The sequence below is a fragment of the Telopea speciosissima genome, chromosome 8, assembly GCF_018873765.1.
Source record: "Telopea speciosissima isolate NSW1024214 ecotype Mountain lineage chromosome 8, Tspe_v1, whole genome shotgun sequence".
Lineage (NCBI taxonomy): Eukaryota > Viridiplantae > Streptophyta > Magnoliopsida > Proteales > Proteaceae > Telopea > Telopea speciosissima.
The window spans coordinates 4217851-4238670 of NC_057923.1; the positions used below are offsets into that span (position 1 = coordinate 4217851).

A 20820-nucleotide genomic window follows, 5' to 3' on the forward strand; every position below is an offset into this window, starting at 1 on the left:
CCAAAGCGAGTTTTAGCAAAAGTCGCTCTACAGGAACGTATTGATTGGTTGAAAAACCTGAAAGAGAAAGTAGTTTTGGGGGAATGATACCTGTTGGTACTGGATTCAAAGGATTGGTGCACCATTCTAGATAACATAACAACATTCATTAGAAAAATAAAAAGAAAAATCTATTCTGAGGGAGAAATGAGAGATTTTTTGTTCCACCATAGAGAATTATTTTATTTTTGTAGACCAAAGAATTTCCGTGATATATCAGAACAATCATTTACGGGATTTAATGATTCCGCTCTTAAATACCCCTAACAAGGTTGAGTCAAATGAACCTTGAAATTGGATCAAATTTCATTTTTAAGTGTAATTTATTATAAAGACGTACTATTAGAAAATGTTTTGAAAAAATAATTTTTTAATTCATTTTTTTACCAAAATGGTTTTTAATTTCCCTCTTAATATTATTTTTTTCTTTCTCCTAAAAATAAATATAAAATTACACTATGAGGTGTAGAACATGATGTAGACTCAAAGAACTCATCCTCAAAAAAATAATTATAAAGTGCTAGGATAGACCCTTCCAATGCATCTTAAAACCATGAAATTTAAACATTAGGATAAAAATATATGAAAAGCTAAAAGGAAAAAGAAAAAAACCCAAGTGATGTCACGTGATATATTTTTTATTTATGGAATCAACAAAAAATATATTAACAAAATAAAAAATCTTGAACATAAGTAGTGACAAGCGTTGAGAGACGCTCATCAATAGCTCCAAGTCACTTATGTGCAAAATACACTTCAGTTCCAGATTTCTTAATAATATACACATAGATAAAAGTTCTCATTAGACAGGATATATCATATAATAAAGCATAGCTCTCCCAAAGCCATCCTTTATTGCTTAAGCCAATCCACCACTTGAGAATCTATCCAAACATCTACCAATAATCCAATCCACCACTTCTTGAGAATCTAACCAAACATCTACCTGCCTCCACCCCTGTGCATGCAATCCCTGCAACCTACAGTGCCTGCAGTTGTGATTCTAGTGCTTAAGATCACCAACCCATTTTCTATCATTCATATTACAGCCAACGGTTGAGCCTTTAGTTTATTAAAAATCAAGGAGTTCCTACTTTCATTTTACATGGGAGTTGAATGATCCAAACTTTTTTGAAATTTCCATTATGCTTATCAATGTTAATTGATTCAAAATCCATACCAAATATATATGACCAAAATTTTGAACAGCCTAAATCAGGTAGAGCAAAGGTTGTGTATTAGTTGTGATGGCAGATATGAAACAAAACAGAGAAGATGGTCAAGTAGTTTAATCCTTTAGATCAAATTCAGATTACATTTCTATCCACCCCAACTAAAATCTTCACACACAAACCCAAACTAATCAAACTAAACCATAAACGAAGTAGTTACTTGATGTGCAACTTTCTCTCTAGAAATACTAGTTGTGCTTTGCACCTTCCTTCACTGCTTCATTCACCCTTCTTGTTGAATGTCTTTGCTATTTTCTCAAGAGGTACAATAGGGAGATAACCAAATGCAGAGTAACCCTTCTGCCTCATGTCCATGACAAGATTGTTGTACTTGTCCGAGCAATTAGCAGCTGTAGGAACAACCATCTCTGCTCCTCTCTTAAAGTGTGGAACCTGCTGAAGCATAAACCAAATCCTTACCGATTGTTCCAATACAAACTCCTTGTATATTCCCAGACCACAGCTTATAGCTGCAGGTAAACCACCAGTTCGAGCCTTAGATACAAGCGTTTGGGTGACCTTTGTTGCCTTCTGGACTAAGCATGAGGCTTGGCTAACAACCTTCTTCGCCAAAGAAGGTGCATCTTTATCGAACTTATTTGTTGCTTCGTCTACCTGCAATTGGTAGAAGCAATTTGCAGGGTATTTGCATCAAAGTTGCAATATAAATAAATCATATAAGACCAAAAACTTGAACAGACACAATCAAGCTTTCTACCAGTGTGGAAGATGGAAACCACATGATGAGTTGCACAAAAGACACAAGAAGGTGCTTAATATCAAATCAAAAGCCTACAATTCTTGTCCATTCAAAAGGATTTAGGCTGAAACCAAATTACATGAGCAGAAGCAAGCCAACTCATGATGAGTTGAGTCACGTATCATTACATAAGAAGATCATCAAGAGGGAAGAACCTCAGGATGCAAGAATGAAAGAAAGAATCATTTCGGCAGAGCTATTAACTGATTTTTTTTTCCAATAAACCCATGAAACACCCTGTAGCAACCATATATATGCCAATTTACCATAGCTAATAATCTAATTCTTCATTAATTAGAAGATGAATTAAGGTAAGATTCTTTTTTTTTAGCATCGGCAATCCGAAAGAACAAAGTAAAAGAGCAACGGGTTTTTTTTTTTATTCAAAAAAAAAAACGTCGAGGAGAAGAAGAAGGTAGTCCTAAATGAAATGATTTACATAACCCTCGAAGGAAAAAAAAATGTAAGAACAAAAGAAGACAATTTTGAACAACAGACGAAGTCGATGATTACAAAGAGTGGAAAGACCAAATACCTTATTGTCAAGAAAGACGAGAAGATTGTAAATTTGAGTAACAGAAGAAGTCGTTAATTACAAAGAGTGGAAAGACCAAATACCTTCTTGTCAAGAAAGACGAGAAGATTGTAAGGAACATCTCTGAATTTCTCGCAGACGGGGGCTACAACAGTCGTAACAGTACCCTCGACAGTTCGAACACCAGATCTCAAAGGCCCTGAATTCTGTTTAGCGTATTCGTAAAGGTTTGATACACATATCAAGGTATTAATAGCAGCAATCTTGATAAACCCTAAATGTTTCAATTGTTGATTCTCCGATTCGATCTACACAGAAACATTAAATGGGAGTTGTAATCAGTAATTGAATCGATTTGAATCAGAGAAATGATCTATAAAACAAAGAAAGTAGAAAAATCGAGATCACCAACCGTTTCCGTAGCCATGATCTTCAGAACTTCGCCTTAGTATTCCCTTTCAAATCGCTTACGAGTTACGGAAGAAATCTCAAGAACACTGCAGAGAAGGATAGTTTATAAAGGAAGTCGGAACCGAAATGAAGAAGAAACGGAATATGAGGAAGAAATATTCAACCACGGTGGCATGGCTTGCTGGTTAAATGTATTTAAAGTATTTTTTTGGTATTTAATAGAATTTATTAGTTATTGTAGATGGACGGTTGAGATCACATCTTTGTCAAGAATCAAAGGTTTCAACTCTCAAGTCGAATTGACCGTAATAACCTCCACTGGCATGAGTTACCGACTTATTAGCTAGAAGTTTCCGGAAGTCGGCCAGGTTGGCAACTGTCTTTTGTCAAGGTCCCTCTCCTACTGGATCAGAGATCTTTTCGGAAGGACGCGTGGTGAGCAAATATTTGATCTCCAAAATCCGGTCCGGTACTCCCAGTTTAGGCAATAGTGATTATGGTTAAGAGTGTTCAAATTGAATCGGACCCGAACCGATCATGTACGATCAAACCAATGAACTGGATTAAAATTTGCACCACAAAATCGACGGGTTTTAAATCGAATAGAAACCGATACTTCTCACTCTAATACTAGCTCACACTTCAATTCAATTGATTAATAAATAAAAAAAATTAATTTAATAAATAATAATTGTTGTTGCATCATACTTGAAACATAAAATAAATAAATTGACTTTGGACTAACTACATAATATATATGTTTAAATATAAATTAAAAATGGTAAGTCATGTTAAAATGGATTAACAAAATCCTATCGGCTAATAATGGATGAAATAATTTATCATATGAGAGTGGCAAAGGACAAAAAAATAATGAAAAATTAAGGAACTTCTGAACATGAAAGGAAAAAATATAAGGACAGATATGATGTCTTTTTTTAATTATTATATCACACAAGCATGGGAAACGGGATGAGTGAGGGAGATCAAGGGAGAATGGGGAAAACATAAGAATATATAGGTTTCGAAGAACTAAGGTTGTCTTCACTTCCCAAAATCGGCACTACAAACCAGATGTAAAATGGTTGTGAATTGAATAATGAAATTCAAATAAAAAAAAAAATGAAAAAATCGAATTGAATGCAAAATGATTTTGCTTCTAGTTGATTCTTATTTGATTCGATTTTGAATTCACCTTGTCAAAATATACATCGGACCAAATAACTAGAACCGAACCAATTGACGCCCCTAATTATGACATAAAGGTGTACCATAATAGAAGCCTCCCAATGAAACCTAAACGAATTGAACAAAAAAATATATGTGGTTTGATTTTATTTTTAGAAAGAAAAATTTTATCCGATTCAGTTTAATTTCGCTTTAAACTAAGCATATGGTTTGAACTATACCAAATGAAGTGTAAACCTTAAAGAAAAATGACAATTGTGAACCATGTGGGAGTGGAAAAGGATCAAAAAAAAATCGGAAAAACAAGGAACCGAACCATGTGAGAGTGGAAAACAATAAAAAAAATAAGGACGAATGTGATGATTTTTTTTTTTAATTATTATATCTTTTTTTTTTTTGGTAATCAAACGTTTAATTAAAGGTGCAGGAAAAGCGCAAGGAGTCTGTCTTACAAAGATCAGACACCCAAGAGTTGGAAACAGGCCAGTCCATTCTTCCTGCTAATGAGATTGCCTTCCTAGCCAGGGAGTCAGCAACGCTGTTAATCTCCCTGGAAATATGAAAAAAGCTGCAAGATGTAAATTGAGCCTTCAGAAATTTGATGTCCTCAATAATAGGCTGGAACTCTATAGGAGGAAGAGTAGTAGTGTTAATTAATAAACTTCACAGCTTCAGAGCTATCAGACTCCACCTTTATACAGTCAAAACCATCCGCAATGCACTGAAGCAGGCCTCCTCTAATCGCCAAGCTTTCGCCTAGAAGAACTGAAGAAAAGCACTCTGGTTGAGAAGCACTGAAAAGCAGACCACCTTTGTGATCCCGAAGAACAAAGCCCAAGCCTCCACTACCTTCCTTAAGAGCAGCATCAGTGTTGAGGAGGAAAGTACCCGCAGTAGGAGGGCACCATGGAGGGACAAGAGAAGTGGTTGTGCTTAGTAAGCCCCCGGTGATGGTCGCCTTGGCTCTCCTTTGAGCCTGCTTAAATTCAGCAAAACTAACTTCAGCTCTCGCGTTGATCTCCATTGGCGACGCGATACAACCATTGAACAGAAGGTCGTTTCGAGCTTTCCAGAGCTGCCAACAAGTAGAGGCTGCCAAACCTTCCAAATGACGCTTCTGCTCGTTATCTAAGTTGGGCCATGTTTTTAATTATTATATCACAGGCATGGGAAACGAGATGTGTGAGGGAGTTCGAGAGAGAATGGGGAAATACAAGAATATGTAAGGTTTGAAAAGCTGAAATTGTCTTCATTTTCCAAAATCAGCACTACATACCAAATGTAAAATGGTTGTCAATTGAATAACGAAAATCATATAAAAACCGAAAAAATCATATCGAATGCAAAATGATTTTGCTTTTGGTTGATTTTTATCCGATTCAATTTTGATTTCACCTTGTCAAAATATAAATCAGACCAATTGGCACTCTTAATTATGGCATAAAAGTGTACCATAATTGAAACATACTGGTAAAACCTAAATGAATTGAACCCAAAAAATATATGCATGGTTTGATTTTAACTTTAGAAAAGGAAAATTTATTCGATGTAGTTCAATTTTGGTTTAAACTAAACATATGGCTTGAGTTGAACCAAATGAAGTGTAAACCTTATACATTGAATCTAGATCAAACCAAAACCATACTAAACCATATAATCATGTGCCTGAGTTGAGTTCTGTAGAAAGCTACCAAATTTGACATTGTCAGAGTTGTGTAGAAAATACCAAATTTGCTATTGTAGGACTATATCATATCAGGCAAAAGATCTCTACTTGGTCGAATGGTCTCTACACAAGCGTCTATGCCAATGGATGAGCACGCCTAGGTATCTACCCAGGGGGCAGAGGCATCATCTCATGGTGCCCTGTAACAGAGCGTAGGAAACACCACCACCAAGTAGAGATCTCTTTCCCATATCTTTATGAGATGGTAATTGCCTTCTCAACTTCATTTGTTTCAACATGTTATTTTGTTTAAATTGAATTATCGAGACTATAAGAATCAAATGAAACTGAATAGAAACTTTAGGCTGTGTTTGGTAGGCATTCTTGAAATGCATTCTAGGTCGATTTGCAGTCTCGGATAATAAAAATAATTGTTTTTATCGTCTGAAAATGCAAAATCGACCTAAACTATGTTCCAAGAATGCGTATCTTATTTTATTTTTTAATTTTCTTTGATTTATAAAGAACTAAACTAAAACCTAACCGACGATGCCACTAATGTAAATCCTTCTTCACCTATCAAATAGTTGGTCCCCACATATACTCACATCAGAACGTCTGGATTATAGTGGGAATCTTATGTCCAGAATCCAAATGGCATAGTTGGAATCTTATGCCATTCACATTCACACTCACACGGTTGGAATTTTTTATATGCATCTTTGTCCTCTCGTCAGTGTAAGGTAGCAAGTTATAAATATATACGTACTTAACTGAGGTAACCAGGTTTATCAAAAAAAAAAAAACTGAGGTAACCAGTAGTTTTCTTCCCCCACCCACCCAAATTAACCAAAAATAAAAAAAACCGAGTTAACTAGTATTTTGGTAGGCGAAAGGTTTTCTTTCACCATCAATGATTAGTAGGAATCGGTTTGCACTTGACAATCCGACTTTAGCTGTCGTTAAGCCTCTCTCTGTCTCTCTCTCTCTATCTCTCTCAACATTGGTACTAGAAGAAGCTCATCAGGACAAACTAATTATTCTTCGTGTTCATGTAGCCGATGCGCCTATACAAAAGAGCATGCAGATTTACCACCCAACCCCTGTGAAATCAAAAACCCATCCATCTATATGTCCCGGCACACATGTTCTCATTAACCCCCCACACTAGTGTAAAAGATACACAAATAGATAACGACCTCTTGCCCTAGGGTTTATTATCGATTTTTGTCACCATCCAATTTTTTTATTGTCGAATTTTTGTTATTCCAAAACTTATTATGGTCCAAAACTATCAATTTGAAACTATAAATATACATGGGCCACACGAGGGTCAATTGGAATGTCTAACAGTATCACTAGGGTGGTCATTACTGCCTTTCATGGGGGTAAGGCAATCTTCACCCTTTCCATTTCTTGGGAAAACAACCCCCCCTCCATCCACCCCCCCCAACATGCAGAACCTTCTTCAAAAAATCAATTCATGAAAGACCAAGTTTTCCTTCAACATCCTTGGCATTGCGTTTGAAAATCCACAACCTAAGAGAATATATTCAACCATTCATAAATAAGGGGACGTTTTAAGACCGTAGGATGATGGGTTTTCCTACACCGCATTGGCAAGGAAAACTTTGTCCGTTTATGAACATTTAAAAATTGGGCAAGAGATCTGACTTGATCACATGGTCTTTACACAAGCATCTAAACCAGTACACAAGACAAAGCATCATCTCACGAGCCCTGTGAGAGGGCATTGAAAACACCAATTAAATTGAGATCTCTTTCCTTTTCGTAGGGTCCCATGTTTGGGCGCCACACCGGTTAACATTCTTTTTCCTCAAATAATTTTGAAGACAATTAATTAGATTAGACTAATACTTAAACCCTTTCTGGTAAAAGGACAATGTGGCAACTGGATCCAGGATCTCAATTTTTACTATTTTGTTTCTCACTTCGTCAAAAAAAAAAAATTTCTCACTTCGCCAACTCCAAGTGAACTGAAATTTCATGGCCATCTGGATAATCTCTTTCAGACGTGTTGAAATTCCTTCCATACCTACGATGTTTGATTATCAAATTGGGGAAGCTTAACTACGTAGTTAAGCTGTTACAATTAGAGGGTTAAAGAGAGGAGAAAAGGAGTCCTGGCGAGCTTATTACTTGATGAAGCGAATTACAATGTCTCCGTCATGCCAATGTTAATTACTTCTTATCTCCTTATCAGTTATCACACGGCTTGCGATCTCTGGCGCTTCACAGTCTGAAGAATAGGCTCCTTAACCTGCCAAATGATTTTAGTACACAGTGAAACCCAATACAAACATCATCTGAGTTTTTGATATGGCAGTGTATAGCAAAGTATTCATATCTAGAGATCAGGTGAGGGCCAAGAATCACCGTGCTCGCTTTCCTGGATCGCTTCTCTTGGGTTGATCGACTGCAGATGGCAGCGTCACCTTCCTCACGGTGAGTGTTCCTCCCGTTTGCTCCATCGTGCTCATTCCTCGGGACGCCGCTTTCTCGAGAAGCCACAGGCTGCACAATCATTGGCAGAAGTTTCTCATCACAGGCGGTTGAGCTTTACCAAGGATCGAATTGGAAATCCCCAACTAAATTGAATAATAAAAGGAGATGTGAAAGTGACTGAACCAACCCCAGCCTTGCTCATGGGAGTGTTTCCGTGCTCTCCTACTTCCTGGTCACCCCTGATCGAACTGTTCTGATGCGTGTCGGATCTCCCGCGTGTGCGTGTAAGATCAGATCCGATGGAGCGGAGGCCACCGCAGGTGGACATGTCCCTTTGTTTGCTCCCTACCCAAAAATCATTTTACTAAGATATTAAAAGTAGGCAAAAGTTTTCTTCAGCCATCGAGTGGGAAGAATACCCACTGCTGATGCTACCATACGCTTGTCCATCGACTAATTCCCACCCAAGGTTTAAAAAATGGGATCGGGACGATTCAATCCGAATCAGCTGGAATCGGTGGGATCAGCATTGCTAATTTCGACCCAAATTTACTGATCCAATTACCAAATCTTAAATCATACTCCTACCCCTATTGATGAATTCGAAAATACTCTGACTGTGGGTGTAAACAAACTCGGTCCAAACTATAAATCACGCATCCAAAAGTTCCCCAAATGCCACAGATAGTAGATACTGATAATTTCTTTGCAAGAAAGTAAATATCGCTGTTGTACCGGTTGTTTGAAGTTCCGCACCGTTCGATTTGCTATTTGGCTCGAAAATCTCCATTGCCTAATCAAAACAGGTGAATCAATTACCGAAATAGTCACGGCAAAGGGACCTAGCAGAAAACGGGAGAAAAGGCAAAAAGCTTTTTGGTATATACCACGGTTTTGTTGTCCAAGGCTAAGGCATTTTTTATCTCCAGCAGCTTCTTATTGGTCGTCTCCGAGTGGATGACACGCTTCCCTGCAACAAACCTCGTTATGACGAATGCATCGATATACCCCTTCTACTACATTTTCTGTGGACGTATGCAAACCCGCGTAATTTCAGAGCATTTCACCTAGTCTTCGGTTGCCTTTGCCTTGAACAAATCCATCCTGCGCCATTTTATCGATCAGCTTTCTCACTGTAGCTTGGTTGGCTTCTCCTTCAAGCTTGCTCTGAAGCTTCGGTACGGTCACATATTCCATCGGAAGAGCATGATACAAAGCCTGCAATTAAATCGGAAGGCTCGAAGTAAACAAGCGCGGGAGGGGTAAATTCTTATAATTTAAAAAGGGGCCACCGGGAAACCTGGGTGGGAGAGGTAAATTCTTATAATTCACCTTCATGTACATGTAATCGTCTTTACTACTCTTGGGAACTTCGTCACCAGGTGGAATTTCTTGAGCCTCCATTTCGTCTTTAACGGCAGCAAACTTACAGTCGAGATTCTGAAATCGCATTGTTGATGAAGAGATGAATAAGAGGGAGAGGAGAGCTCGTCGAAATAGCGTTGAGTTAACGATTCGTGGAGGTTAACAAACCTGTGGCTTAATAATGGTGAAAATGTCCCTTCCAGCCCTTGACAGAAAACCTTCTTTTACGAGTTTGTCCATTATTTCTGGAAAGCAAGCAGTCAACGGAAATTTAGACAAGGTTTTTTCTACAACTGGCATGAATTACCTGTGGAACCCTTTTTGTTTTGTTTTAGCCTTTAACATGGAAAAGTTCTCCATTTACCTTCCGTCAAAACCTGCAAATCGTTAACCCTTGTCAAGAACCAGGCACCAAACACCTCGAAAAATAGAAACATGCAAAAGATGAAGTGGTAACACTAATGACGGTAATCCTTTACCACCGAGATGTCAGGGAAGTTTGAGAGAACATCAGTGAGATCAACAGTGTCCATGTGGCGAGAGCTGACCCAATCTTTTACCCGGTCCAATTGTTGTTCGTCCTCCGCATCATCCTGTGTATTGTCTGAACATGCACAGAATGCTAAATCCAAACACAAGTTTGCAGGGCTTGAACTGGCCTTTAGTACCCAAAAAATAATGTTCTCGCGTTTGATTCTCATGAAAATTATGGTTTAGACGAGAAAATTGAGGACTAAATAGGAACTTACCGTCATCAATCAAGCCATTTTCTTCTGTTCTTTGTTTATCTGTCAATACGACTCATTATTTTCAGTCTTTTGACTCTAGACACGCAAAAGAGGCGAGAAGACAACGAAAAATAACATAGTAAAATAAGTAATTACCAGCGGGTGCAACTATATATTGGTCTTCTTCTGAAAGATCAACCTGAAATGTGCGGCACATTCTGAGAGTCATTTCCTAATAAAATATGGCGAAAGATCATCGAATGAGACAATGGGTGCACGGGCATCTTGCCTCGCTATCTGAGCTGGAGGAATCATCTCGTTGAGCAGAGTCAGCTCCCAAGCTCACTTCCTCATCGTTTTGAATGTCATTCTCATCTTCACAGGGATCCAGGACACTTTTAACCTTCACACAACAAATCTGTGAGAATAAGAAGTAAAACTTACAGTAATTAACCGTTTGGCCCACACGATTACAGATTACTCACCTTTAGAGCTAATACGAAATGCTTGCTGTTGACATTGCCAACTTCCATTTTTAGAGGATTTTTGGTCCAGGAATTATTGGTTTCTTGTTCCGTGCAGCTTCTGAAGAATGGTGGCTCATAGTCCGCTGGCTGCGAAATATATTTCAAAGATGCTAGTACTTGGTAAGAGAGACAGAGAAAAGCGATATGGACTATGACGATGAAGTTGCGATAAGGGGCATTACCGTCACATCGTCGTAGTAGAGGAGTTTCATCAGAATGGTACGCTGAAATACGGATCAAGCAGTTTACTCGCTCATAACAGTCAGAGAGTTACTTCAGCATTTAATCAAAATTCTAAATGAGAACTGCTAAATTCTTTTTGTGTTTACCTCTTCTGGCATCCGATCGAGGGTTCTCATCAACTGAACAAGTGTGCGGACCATCATACATGCAGAACTCCTACAAATATATAGAACTATGGAGGTTAGAAGCTTTCGAAGTCTGGGAGGAACGGATAGAGTAGATTTACGTACTTCATCTGGTTCGGAGTAATATCTGCCGACGTATTGGATTTAAATGTGGTTCCCTTTTTGCTTCCAGTGCGACTGATGTTCATCGAAACCTCTTGGGAATCAGAATTTGAATAACTGAATGAAACTGCAAAAGAAGATTTACCCTTTAAAGTGCTGACAATATCCCTTCATAATTCAAATGGGGAAGAATGAAAAAACACAAAAACGAAGGAGTTTTTATTTCTAGTCCCTGCTGCTTCTTATGTTCAATTGAGAGGTTATATGGTTTTCTACAAGACCTCGACTATTGATTGCTGGTGCCACCGGATGAACCGTTAACTTCAGAATGCTTTCATTCTAAATTTCGATCGGTCTGTTCTAAAATTTTGCAATTATCATCACAACGTATTCAGAATAAAGAAAATCAACTTACATGCATATTCCTCGATCTTCGGACCTTCCACTGCTTCACAGACACAGAATAGAAGTGTTCTCAGGTACTTTTTCTGCAAGGCGTCGTAAACGCCTAACAAAAAAGAAGAAAACAGTAAGATCGGCCCGATCAATGGATCAAATTTTCATTATAATAAAGTGCGGTTGCATTGATAGGTAGATGCGATGTACCTTTCTCCATCCAATCGATGAGTCTTCGAGATTCTGCATCCATGGGCATAAGCTTCTTGATCTTCATCTCTGTTGGTAGGACACATAATTATACAGATTCACTTGAAGGATTTGTAATTTTCGAAGTAACTTGAAAGAAATCCGGTTAATGTACCAGTATATAGCTTACCAAGGGCAGGAACCGACTTATCATTGAAATATTTCTCCGGAAATAGGCCTCTGATGTAACTGATGTTGAATATAGCGATACGCAATAAGTTCCTCGTCTTTTCATGGTGAAACCATTGGAGAACATCAGATCCAACAAGCAGAGAGAAATATTTTAAAACGAACGAACGTAGAGTTTAAACGGTGTAAAGAAAATAACTAAAGCGGCAAGGAACGCTGAACTATTAAATAATCTCTTTATCTACACAAATATCATAAACAACTACTTGATGCTGAAACTTAAATAAACAGAGAGCTGCAAGTTCCAGATCTGTTAATGTTGAAACTTGAAACACTTAATGGATCAACTCTTCCTCCATTTCCATCAGAAACTCCAACGGATAGGGGTTAATCAACTACGCATCAACAGTCATGCAAGCTTATTTTAGAAATTTTAGATCTTCAACGGACATAAATCGATGTCTGGAAGAAATGAGAGTTCAGATCTGATGAAAATTCGGTTACGTATAAGGCTAGAAACTATATCTGTTCAATCTTCAGTTTCAGAGACGAATGAACCAATTGCAATTGTAACACATTTTGCAGATAAATATCAGGTAAACAGTTTAGGATTCGATCTGAAATGTTTGAACTCGTATAATGTTTCAATCTGGAGAATCTGGAGAAAATAAACGTAAATGACAAAAACAATTCGAATAGCATATTACCAGAAGCAGTGAATCCTGCTCTGTTATCTCTGCTTCCTGCACTTTCTGCGCTACAACCTGAGAAAAGGAACCGAGGAAAATCTCAGAAATGTGAGAGAGATCGAAGAACGAAAGGATTGATAAATTCAAAGATGAATAAATCAACCTTCGCTACTAACCATCTTTCTCGTTCCCTGACTGCGAAAACTGAGCAATGGAGAATCGGAGAGCGAGAGCGAGAGCTACAAGCCGAGCTTACAACTCAAAAAATCCGTCTGAAATGTTTAAAGCGGAAAAGCATGGCGGGAATGAGAGGGCATGAGCTTTTTGTAGCCCCAAAACTGACCATGGTTAAGTAAATCATGATCATGGTTACAATAACCGACAGTGGCACTTCCTCCAACTGTTCAAGTTCAACACCAGTCCCCGGTTCGGCTGTTTGGTTCGGTTTCCGTTTGTCAGAACCAACCTTTAAGGAGGTTCGAGTAGGGAAGTACAGTGGCCTGGCTAAGGCTGTACAGGGGTAGGCCGAACCAAAACAAAAGTTATTGGGCTGGCCAGGCTTGTACCGCAGGACATCGTAAAATAACAAGTGCCTGGGAATGGGTTGGTCACTTATGTTTCTCAGGGTCCATTATAAGGTTTTTTTTTTTTTTTTGGTTAAATACGGATACCCCCTAAAATGCACCCAATATTCTTTGTACCCCCCTAAGGTTTTGATAAGTCCACGTTTCACTCCTGAAAATTCCACGTACCACCCCTACTTTACCCCCTTAAAGCCATTTAAGTTTATACCAAACATTAAATGCTATAAAATGACCAAATTACCTTTTCTTCTATCTTTTTTAAAACTTGAAAAGACCTAATTGCCCTGACCTATTTGCTAAAATTTGAAAAGACCAAAATGCCCTCATCTTCCCCAAATCATCATCTTCTTTTACAATGTAGATACCCAATACCACCACCACCACCGCCACCCACCATTAACACCATCACCGCCGTGAAGCCCCACCTCCAGCACCACCTCCAACTCCTCCACCTCTCTACCAATTCCACAACCGAGTCCCCCTCCCTTGCCTATTCCTCCACCAACACCGCCGCCCTTATCATTAAAATTTAGGCAGCCATGGTAGGGATGTAATTCCACCAGTTGGCTGAAGCTTCGACGAGTTCATTTTGTGCACAAAGAGGAAATGATGTGCTTGTGGGTGTGAAGGCCCAAAGAGGCAATCATCTCCAATTGCATCTACAGAGTCCAATGAAGAAACAGAGGTCACCGGATCGATCATCGACGGCAGCTCGGAAGAGGATAATAGCAAGTGGGTGTTTGGAGGAGATGCTTAGAAGGACCAAATCGGAGGAGATCCAAAAGAGTGGGATCATCAAACAGGTGTTCAGAGGTAAGGTTCGAAGGTATAAGCTTTTGGAAGAGGTCTCCAGTATTCCAAACCCTTTTGGAATTTCTTCTTCTTCTTCTTCTTCTTCTTCTTTAATGTAACAACATTGGAAGAGAGAGAAAGAGAAGGTTTTTGGAGTGGAAAATTAAAATCCTGAACTTTTGGTTCCAAATTTACAAAACCCTTTTTTGAGTACAAAGAATTCAACTTGAAATTTAAGTCTTAACAATGTCTCCTTGGGTGTTTTTTTTCTTTTCTTTTTGATGGTCTCAGACTCTCAGGATATAAAGATAGAATATTTCATAGACCTAAATTTTCTGAAATTCAGTTTCCAACACAGGAAGGGGAAAATGGGTGATTGATGAAGCTCACCACATACTCCCTCGATACTTCAAGGTATACGGCTCGCTCTCCAAAGATCGATCAAAATGGCTATGAACCTTATGCTTTCCCTTCCTACTCTGATCAACAAGCGTAAGCTCAGAGTGCTCGGACGTCCATACCCTCACTCGCCAGTGCAATGAAAACAGAAACATAGGTTGAATTATCCTTAGGGTTCTTCCCTGATATCCTATGACGCTGAAAATATATCACCCACTGATTTCCTCCAACGCTAAAATTATCGCTCGGAATGTGCTTGCCGATTCCCATCCCTTTCGCAAGGGAGTAGCCTTAAATCACAAACTTGTGGGAACCATTAACCGAGAACTCATCGGAGATATCAAAACGATGTTATCCAAAGTCGCACCCTCCAGCATCTTTGAACACTATAACAGTTAATTTCATGGAAGGTACCGAAGCATCTCAAAGAGAAACCCTAAGTCGACGAAGCCGACCGTCGAATTGATTTGTGCACAAAATGAACTCGTCGAAGCTTCAGCCAACTGGTGGAACTACAATCCCTGCCATGGCTGCCTGAATTTTAATGATAAGGGCGGCGGTGTTGGTAGAGGAATAGGCAAGGGAGGGGGACTCGGTGGTGGAATTGGTAGAGGAGGAGGAGTTGGAGGTGGGGCTTCACGGTGGTGATGGTGTTAATGGTGGATGCCGGTGGTGGTGGTATTGGGTATTTACATTGTAAAAGAAGATGATGATTTGGGGAAGATGAGGGTATTATGGTCTTTTCAAATTTTACCAAATAGGTCAGGCAATTAGGTCTTTTCAAGTTTTAGAAAAGATAGAAGCAAGGGTAGTTTGATCATTTTACAGCATTTAATGTTTGGTATGGACTTAAATGGCTTTAAGGGGGTAAAGTAGGGGTAGTACGTGGACTTATCAGAACCTTAGGGGGGTACGAGGAATATTGAGCGCATTTTAGGGGGGTACGCGTATTTAACCCTCTTTTTTTTTTGGTCCTATTATGGCCCATGTGTCACACCCCCATCCCGACAAGGGATAAAATACTATAAAAAGGGTACGACTAGGATGCACTAGCTCAAAGAGTAAAAAATTGAATCCACACACACACAACAAATATAAGACTGCAAATCGAACCTGATGAGCAAACATCCTTGACGTCCCATACCACCAATGATGATTCAAACATCAAACCCGATTTAAAGTCATGTAACAAACACAACAATATGATATGTAATATGAATAATGATGATGATTATGATGACGAGATGTAATGTATGTATGGATGTTTTGCTGTGTAGAGTAATGAAATTGTATCCCTGGTATCAGAACACACCCTCGATCCCCAATGATACAACACCATTAATCTACGACATAGTAAGATATCCCTGGTACCGGAACACACCCTCAATCCCCCAACGATATACCCCTAACTACATCAGTGGACGCCTGCTGATCCCAGAACACACCATTGGTCTCCTAGCAAGCCTCCGATAATCTCAACCACAGTACCAGAACTTACTCTTGATCCCCGGGCTGGATTATCAGTAAGGTGATATGGCATAGGAACTTACACATCTACCTTCTGTATCCCTTTAACACAAATATCAATCAAATATGCAACATACTATATAAAACAATCATATCAAGAGGTATTCTGGGCGCATCGACGTCCTATACCATCTAGTACCCGAGTACCAGCACGACACGGCACATGACATGACAAATATAATATATGAAGAAAGACATTAAACAAACCACAGTATCATCTCATACAATTCCAACCACATTTGTAACACAAAGTCATCAATTATCACACACATGAACACATTCATAGATAAACAGTGCAAACATGTATTTATGCATGAAGTGCATCACATAATATGAATGCATCAAGCACAACAATTAAACATAGAAACACTCAAAATAAAACAAGATCCAATCCCCACTCACAATATAGTTCATGTCCCGTTGATTTGATTTGTCGTTCAATGACCGCTAAGTGCTTCTACTCATACAATTAATGAAGCCTAGGATAGTGTAGAAGAGTATTAGAAAGGGTGGGGGAAAGTCCCTCAGGGGAAATCCCATAAATTACACAGCCCGTAGGCTTTTAGGGTAGCATCAGATGTAAGCTCGGTTGTAGGCAGAGCCTTGCATCCGCCCTTGCATTTGATCAAGGCATGATATGGTTTTGAGGGTGTTCTTTAACCCAATTTGTCCCACTTGGATCTTTAAGTCCCAAGGATAAGGGAAGGGTGTTCTAGGATCCACTAGGGCCTGGTTACATCATTAAATTCATTGGGTGTAGAGAACTTAAGGGATTGAACTCCCAAAGGTCACATTCTAGGGTTTTAAGTAATGAAACCCAAACTAAGCAATAAGGTTGCAAGGAGGGGTTTTTAGGGTTTTACTTAGAGGCAAGGCCTCACTAATGAGGTCCAACATTGAACCAAGGTCACCCCTTAGGTTCCACGTGGAACCTTAAGGTCCAACCTTAATTTCCAAAGTTTTCCAACCCAAAACCAATGAGGGAAAAGGATTTTAAGGGTATCGAAGGTAGATCTTGGCACCATAATAGATCAATTAATTAGTATAATTAGGGGCATCTTAGGTTGTAATTAAACTTCCATTAAACCCTAATAAGTTCTACTCCAATAGCTACGAAGTAGGCAAGGTCTCCGACATATAACTTAAATTCTAAAGTTTATATTTAAACACATTAGTCAGGTTTGAATCCACTTTCAAAGATCACATATTCATATTGGGTCCAAGGTTTCTTTGTAATAATTGTATCCCTTTGAGTTTAGTTTATAACGCAAGTTGAATCATATCAATACGATATGCGTAGACCAAGTTATGGTCAAAACAGCGGGTCAAGGTTAAATGTCAGCAGTTCTGGGAACAGGCGGTTTTATGCGTGGTTTTTCTCAGAACATGAAACCGCATGTAAATCCGACTTTAACAGGGACTCAAGAAGGGTTCTGCTAGGTGCAATCTTATGGGTGTTTTCTCAAGGTATATGAAATCACATCTAAAAGCAACTTTAACCGAGAGCTTCTTAAGAGGATGGTCTCAGGGTGGTTGCAGGGGCGGTTTCTCGTAGGTCTTGAAATCGCAGGTAAAACCACATGTCTCCAAATCCCAAAATCAAGGGATTCTTCATCAAGGCTTCCATTTCCAATTAGATTGGAGGAAAGGAAACACTAAGAGAGCTTCCTCCTTGCCACATTAGGGTTCTAAGACCTCATTAGGCCTAAGCATCCTAAGAATTCAATAAAGGAAAGCAAGGAGAACTTCATTTAGGGCATAATAGGATAGAAACCCTAGGTCTTTCCATTGGGATGGGATTGGGATCCTTGAGGTTAGCCAAAGGAGTAAGATAGCTCCACCATGATCATGACCATGAGTTCACATCGATCCTTGGGTCTCAAAATAAACCTTAGGCCGATTCTCTCCCATCTCCAAACCCCAAAATCCAAAATAAAGAAGGAAGAAGGCTTTAAAGGCTTACCTACCTCAAGGAAGTGGTACCCATGTTGAGGCTCCAAGAAGCAAGATCCTCAAGCCCTCTATCAAGCTCCTCCACACCTCTTCTCCCTTCTCTCCTTCCTCCACGTTTTAGGTTTGGTGAGAATAATAAAGAGAAGTAAATGCCTTTAGTTCTAAACAGGCAAATGTGACTTTATGACCCATTTGGTTGGATAACATTAGAATAGAAACTCATTTTTAGTTTATTAAGTTAAATGGGCTTATTGGGTTAAATGGATCGACCCACTGGTTTCAAATAGAAAAGAACCCACTTAGGGATGGGTCCATCCACCATGGGATTATAAGCCCATCACACGCTCCCTTAAATAAGTGGGACCCACAATTGAAGTATTCCCTATTCAACCATAAATACTCGGGTGGTTCAAACCCCGACCCGCACTTCGAGGACACCGAAGGGAGGGATAAGTAATTAAATTAAAGGTTATAACTTATATCTCCCTTATCATGGTTTGTCACCCATGACCCGAATAGTCTCGCAACGACAGTGTCAAGCTCATCACTGAACGAGGTGTCCAAGTGAGGCGACGCTCTGGGGTACACTCTCCGGTACTCTTCACTTCCCGGACTAATACTTGGAGGAAAATCAACAAAGTCACCGCTAACGAATTTCCCCCACCGTCGGTTGAGGAATCTTTCCTCCATAGGCAAGCCCGTACTGTGGTCAATAGTTTTGTAGCTATGTTTGACCATCATGGAGAACAGGTCACCAACATACATGGTAGCAGTATCTACACGTCACGAGGAAGAAATAATATTTAATTATATTCTCAGGGTACGGGTATAACACCATGGGCCGCTAGGGATTGGCATCCCAACTCAAGGAAGGGTGGCCAAGGGTGGGGGCATAAGAGGGGGGAGGGCAAGGGGGAATAACGGGATGTTTATCCATCCAATGGGGGTGGGTGGGAGAGTCGAAACAATGACCTCTCCATTGACTTAGGTCATCGCTCTACAGCAGTAGCAGCCACCACCACACCAAAAGGCGCTTCCATTACAAGCATTTCGTATGATCAATAAACGGTCGATGCAATAAAAGTTTGGTCCATTTTGAACATTTCTTCTGCTCTAAGGCACTTCAATAAAACACTCTAATTGTCATCAACAGCTCAAACTCCAACCATCCTTCATGTGTAGACGAAATGAGACGACACCATGGATATGAGAAGACACGTGATGTAAAATGATCGAGAGTGCCTCTGATACCATATTAGAGTATAACTCAATTCAAACTACTAGTTGAAATGATCAATAGGTTGAGAAAACACACCTATGACTTCAAATGTGACAACCAATGTGAGATTATTACTCTATAATTCCCAATTGTAGAAATGAAAACATATACAAGATGTAAAGACTAAAACAAAAAAGAAAGAAGAAACAATCACATGACCACAACACAAGGATATAGATGGTTTAATATGGTGTCGACGTCCATAGAGTGATGAGAGTAGTTTATTAGAAATTAAGAAAGGGTTATAAGCTCTCTTTTTCTTACTTCTTTGTATTTACGAAGAATTCCTAGTAACCCTAATAACTCTCATCACTACCAATTTATAGGGAAAACAAAGAGATATAAGACATCAAACTAATTGGATTGTCTACGTACATTTCTCCAACAAGCAACTCTTTCTTTGGAGAGAAAGTTTAATTAAGACAATATTGACTAATAAAATTCACAATTGTTCTTCACAAAAAATGCTACAATATTATGGTATTTTTAACAATTTATCCTACACATAAACGAACATCATGATTGCAACTCGAATGATTGGATATTGCAATGAACAAATGTTCTAATCTTGTTTTCGCTGAGTACATTAGCTCGGAGGGTTCTCACCAGATAGATCAAGCTCTCAAGTTTATAATTCATCAATTCACTGATGAAATGAACAGAGAGTTATGCAAGCCTATTACTGATAAGGAAGTCAAGACGACAGCCTTCAACATGAAGCCTCTAAAATCCCCAGGTTGAGATGGTACGTCGTAGGTGTTCTTTCAATCTTACTGGAATATAATTAGTGATGATGTTTGTCTTGCTATGAAATCATTCTTAGAGACATGATTCTTCCAAAAGGATTTAAAACATACTCACATTATTCTTATCCCAAAGAGTGCCAATGTTAAAACAATGGACCAATTCAGACGTATTAGATTATGTAATGTAACATATAGAATTTTCTAAAAGGTTATGGCTAGAAGATTGAATAAGTTCATTGGGAAATTTGTAGCTCTAGAGCAAAGCACAATTGTTGAAGATCGTAGCATTTCAAAGAATTTGTTAATTGCACATGAGCTATATCACTATACGAAGATGAGGAGGACAAGGAGAGAGTATTTGGCTTCTTTTAAGCTAGATATGTAAAAAGCGTGTGATCGAATTGAATGGACTTTCCTGCAAAATATGTTGTCCCGTATGGGGTTATGTAACAAATATGTGTAGATGATCATGCAGTGTGTCCATGATTTTATACTCTTTCCTATTGAATGGAGTTCAAAAAAGTCATATTATTCCTTCTCGGGGTTGGAGACAAGGAGATTCGTTATCTTCAGTGCTTTTTATTCTCTGTATAGAGTGTCTCACATCTTTGATTCGAGGGGAAGCATTTTCTTGTTCCATTCAGAATATCTGAGTTCGGAAATAGAGTCCAGCTATTACCTACTCTTTTT

At 39.0% G+C, this 20820-nt stretch overlaps 2 protein-coding genes across 3 annotated transcripts; both read right to left on the reverse strand.

The window, feature by feature from the left end:
* Nucleotides 1–1313: 1313 nt before the first annotated feature.
* LOC122671210 (REF/SRPP-like protein At1g67360) lies at nt 1314–19944 on the reverse strand. 2 transcript variants are annotated; one of them, XM_043868317.1, is made up of 4 exons: nt 19940–19944; nt 2979–2996; nt 2650–2874; nt 1314–1886 (listed from the first exon to the last, which is right to left on the reverse strand). In XM_043868317.1, exons 2-4 carry the CDS (start codon nt 2991–2993, stop codon nt 1491–1493), a joined length of 636 nt encoding a protein of 211 aa, XP_043724252.1. In that variant the 5' UTR covers nt 2994–2996; nt 19940–19944; the 3' UTR covers nt 1314–1490. The 2 variants fall into 2 exon arrangements, with proteins under 2 accessions (XP_043724252.1, XP_043724251.1); XM_043868316.1 differs by lacking the exon at nt 19940–19944 and adding an exon at nt 19831–19837.
* LOC122671206 (meiosis-specific protein ASY1) lies at nt 7970–13136 on the reverse strand. The gene is made up of 22 exons (XM_043868311.1): nt 13027–13136; nt 12869–12925; nt 12163–12259; nt 11994–12062; nt 11803–11895; nt 11391–11514; nt 11247–11316; nt 11100–11141; nt 10876–11004; nt 10680–10793; nt 10547–10589; nt 10412–10450; nt 10142–10266; nt 10027–10039; nt 9831–9907; nt 9630–9737; nt 9365–9515; nt 9185–9267; nt 9033–9090; nt 8485–8642; nt 8229–8366; nt 7970–8112 (listed from the first exon to the last, which is right to left on the reverse strand). Exons 1-22 carry the CDS (start codon nt 13027–13029, stop codon nt 8059–8061), a joined length of 1845 nt encoding a protein of 614 aa, XP_043724246.1. The 5' UTR covers nt 13030–13136; the 3' UTR covers nt 7970–8058.
* Nucleotides 19945–20820: the final 876 nt, after the last annotated feature.

Excerpts from the sequence above, each read along its gene's own strand:
- LOC122671206 (XM_043868311.1), bottom strand. Across the intron at positions 10,267-10,411 it reads AAATGGCTTGATTGATGACG|ACAATACACAGGATGATGCG; the intron begins GTAAGTTCCTAT and ends GTGCATGTTCAG. Across the intron at positions 9,091-9,184 it reads CCTTGGACAACAAAACCGTG|GCAATGGAGATTTTCGAGCC; the intron begins GTATATACCAAA and ends TGTTTTGATTAG.
- LOC122671210 (XM_043868317.1), bottom strand. Across the intron at positions 1,887-2,649 it reads TCGTCTTTCTTGACAAGAAG|GTAGACGAAGCAACAAATAA; the intron begins GTATTTGGTCTT and ends TACCAATTGCAG.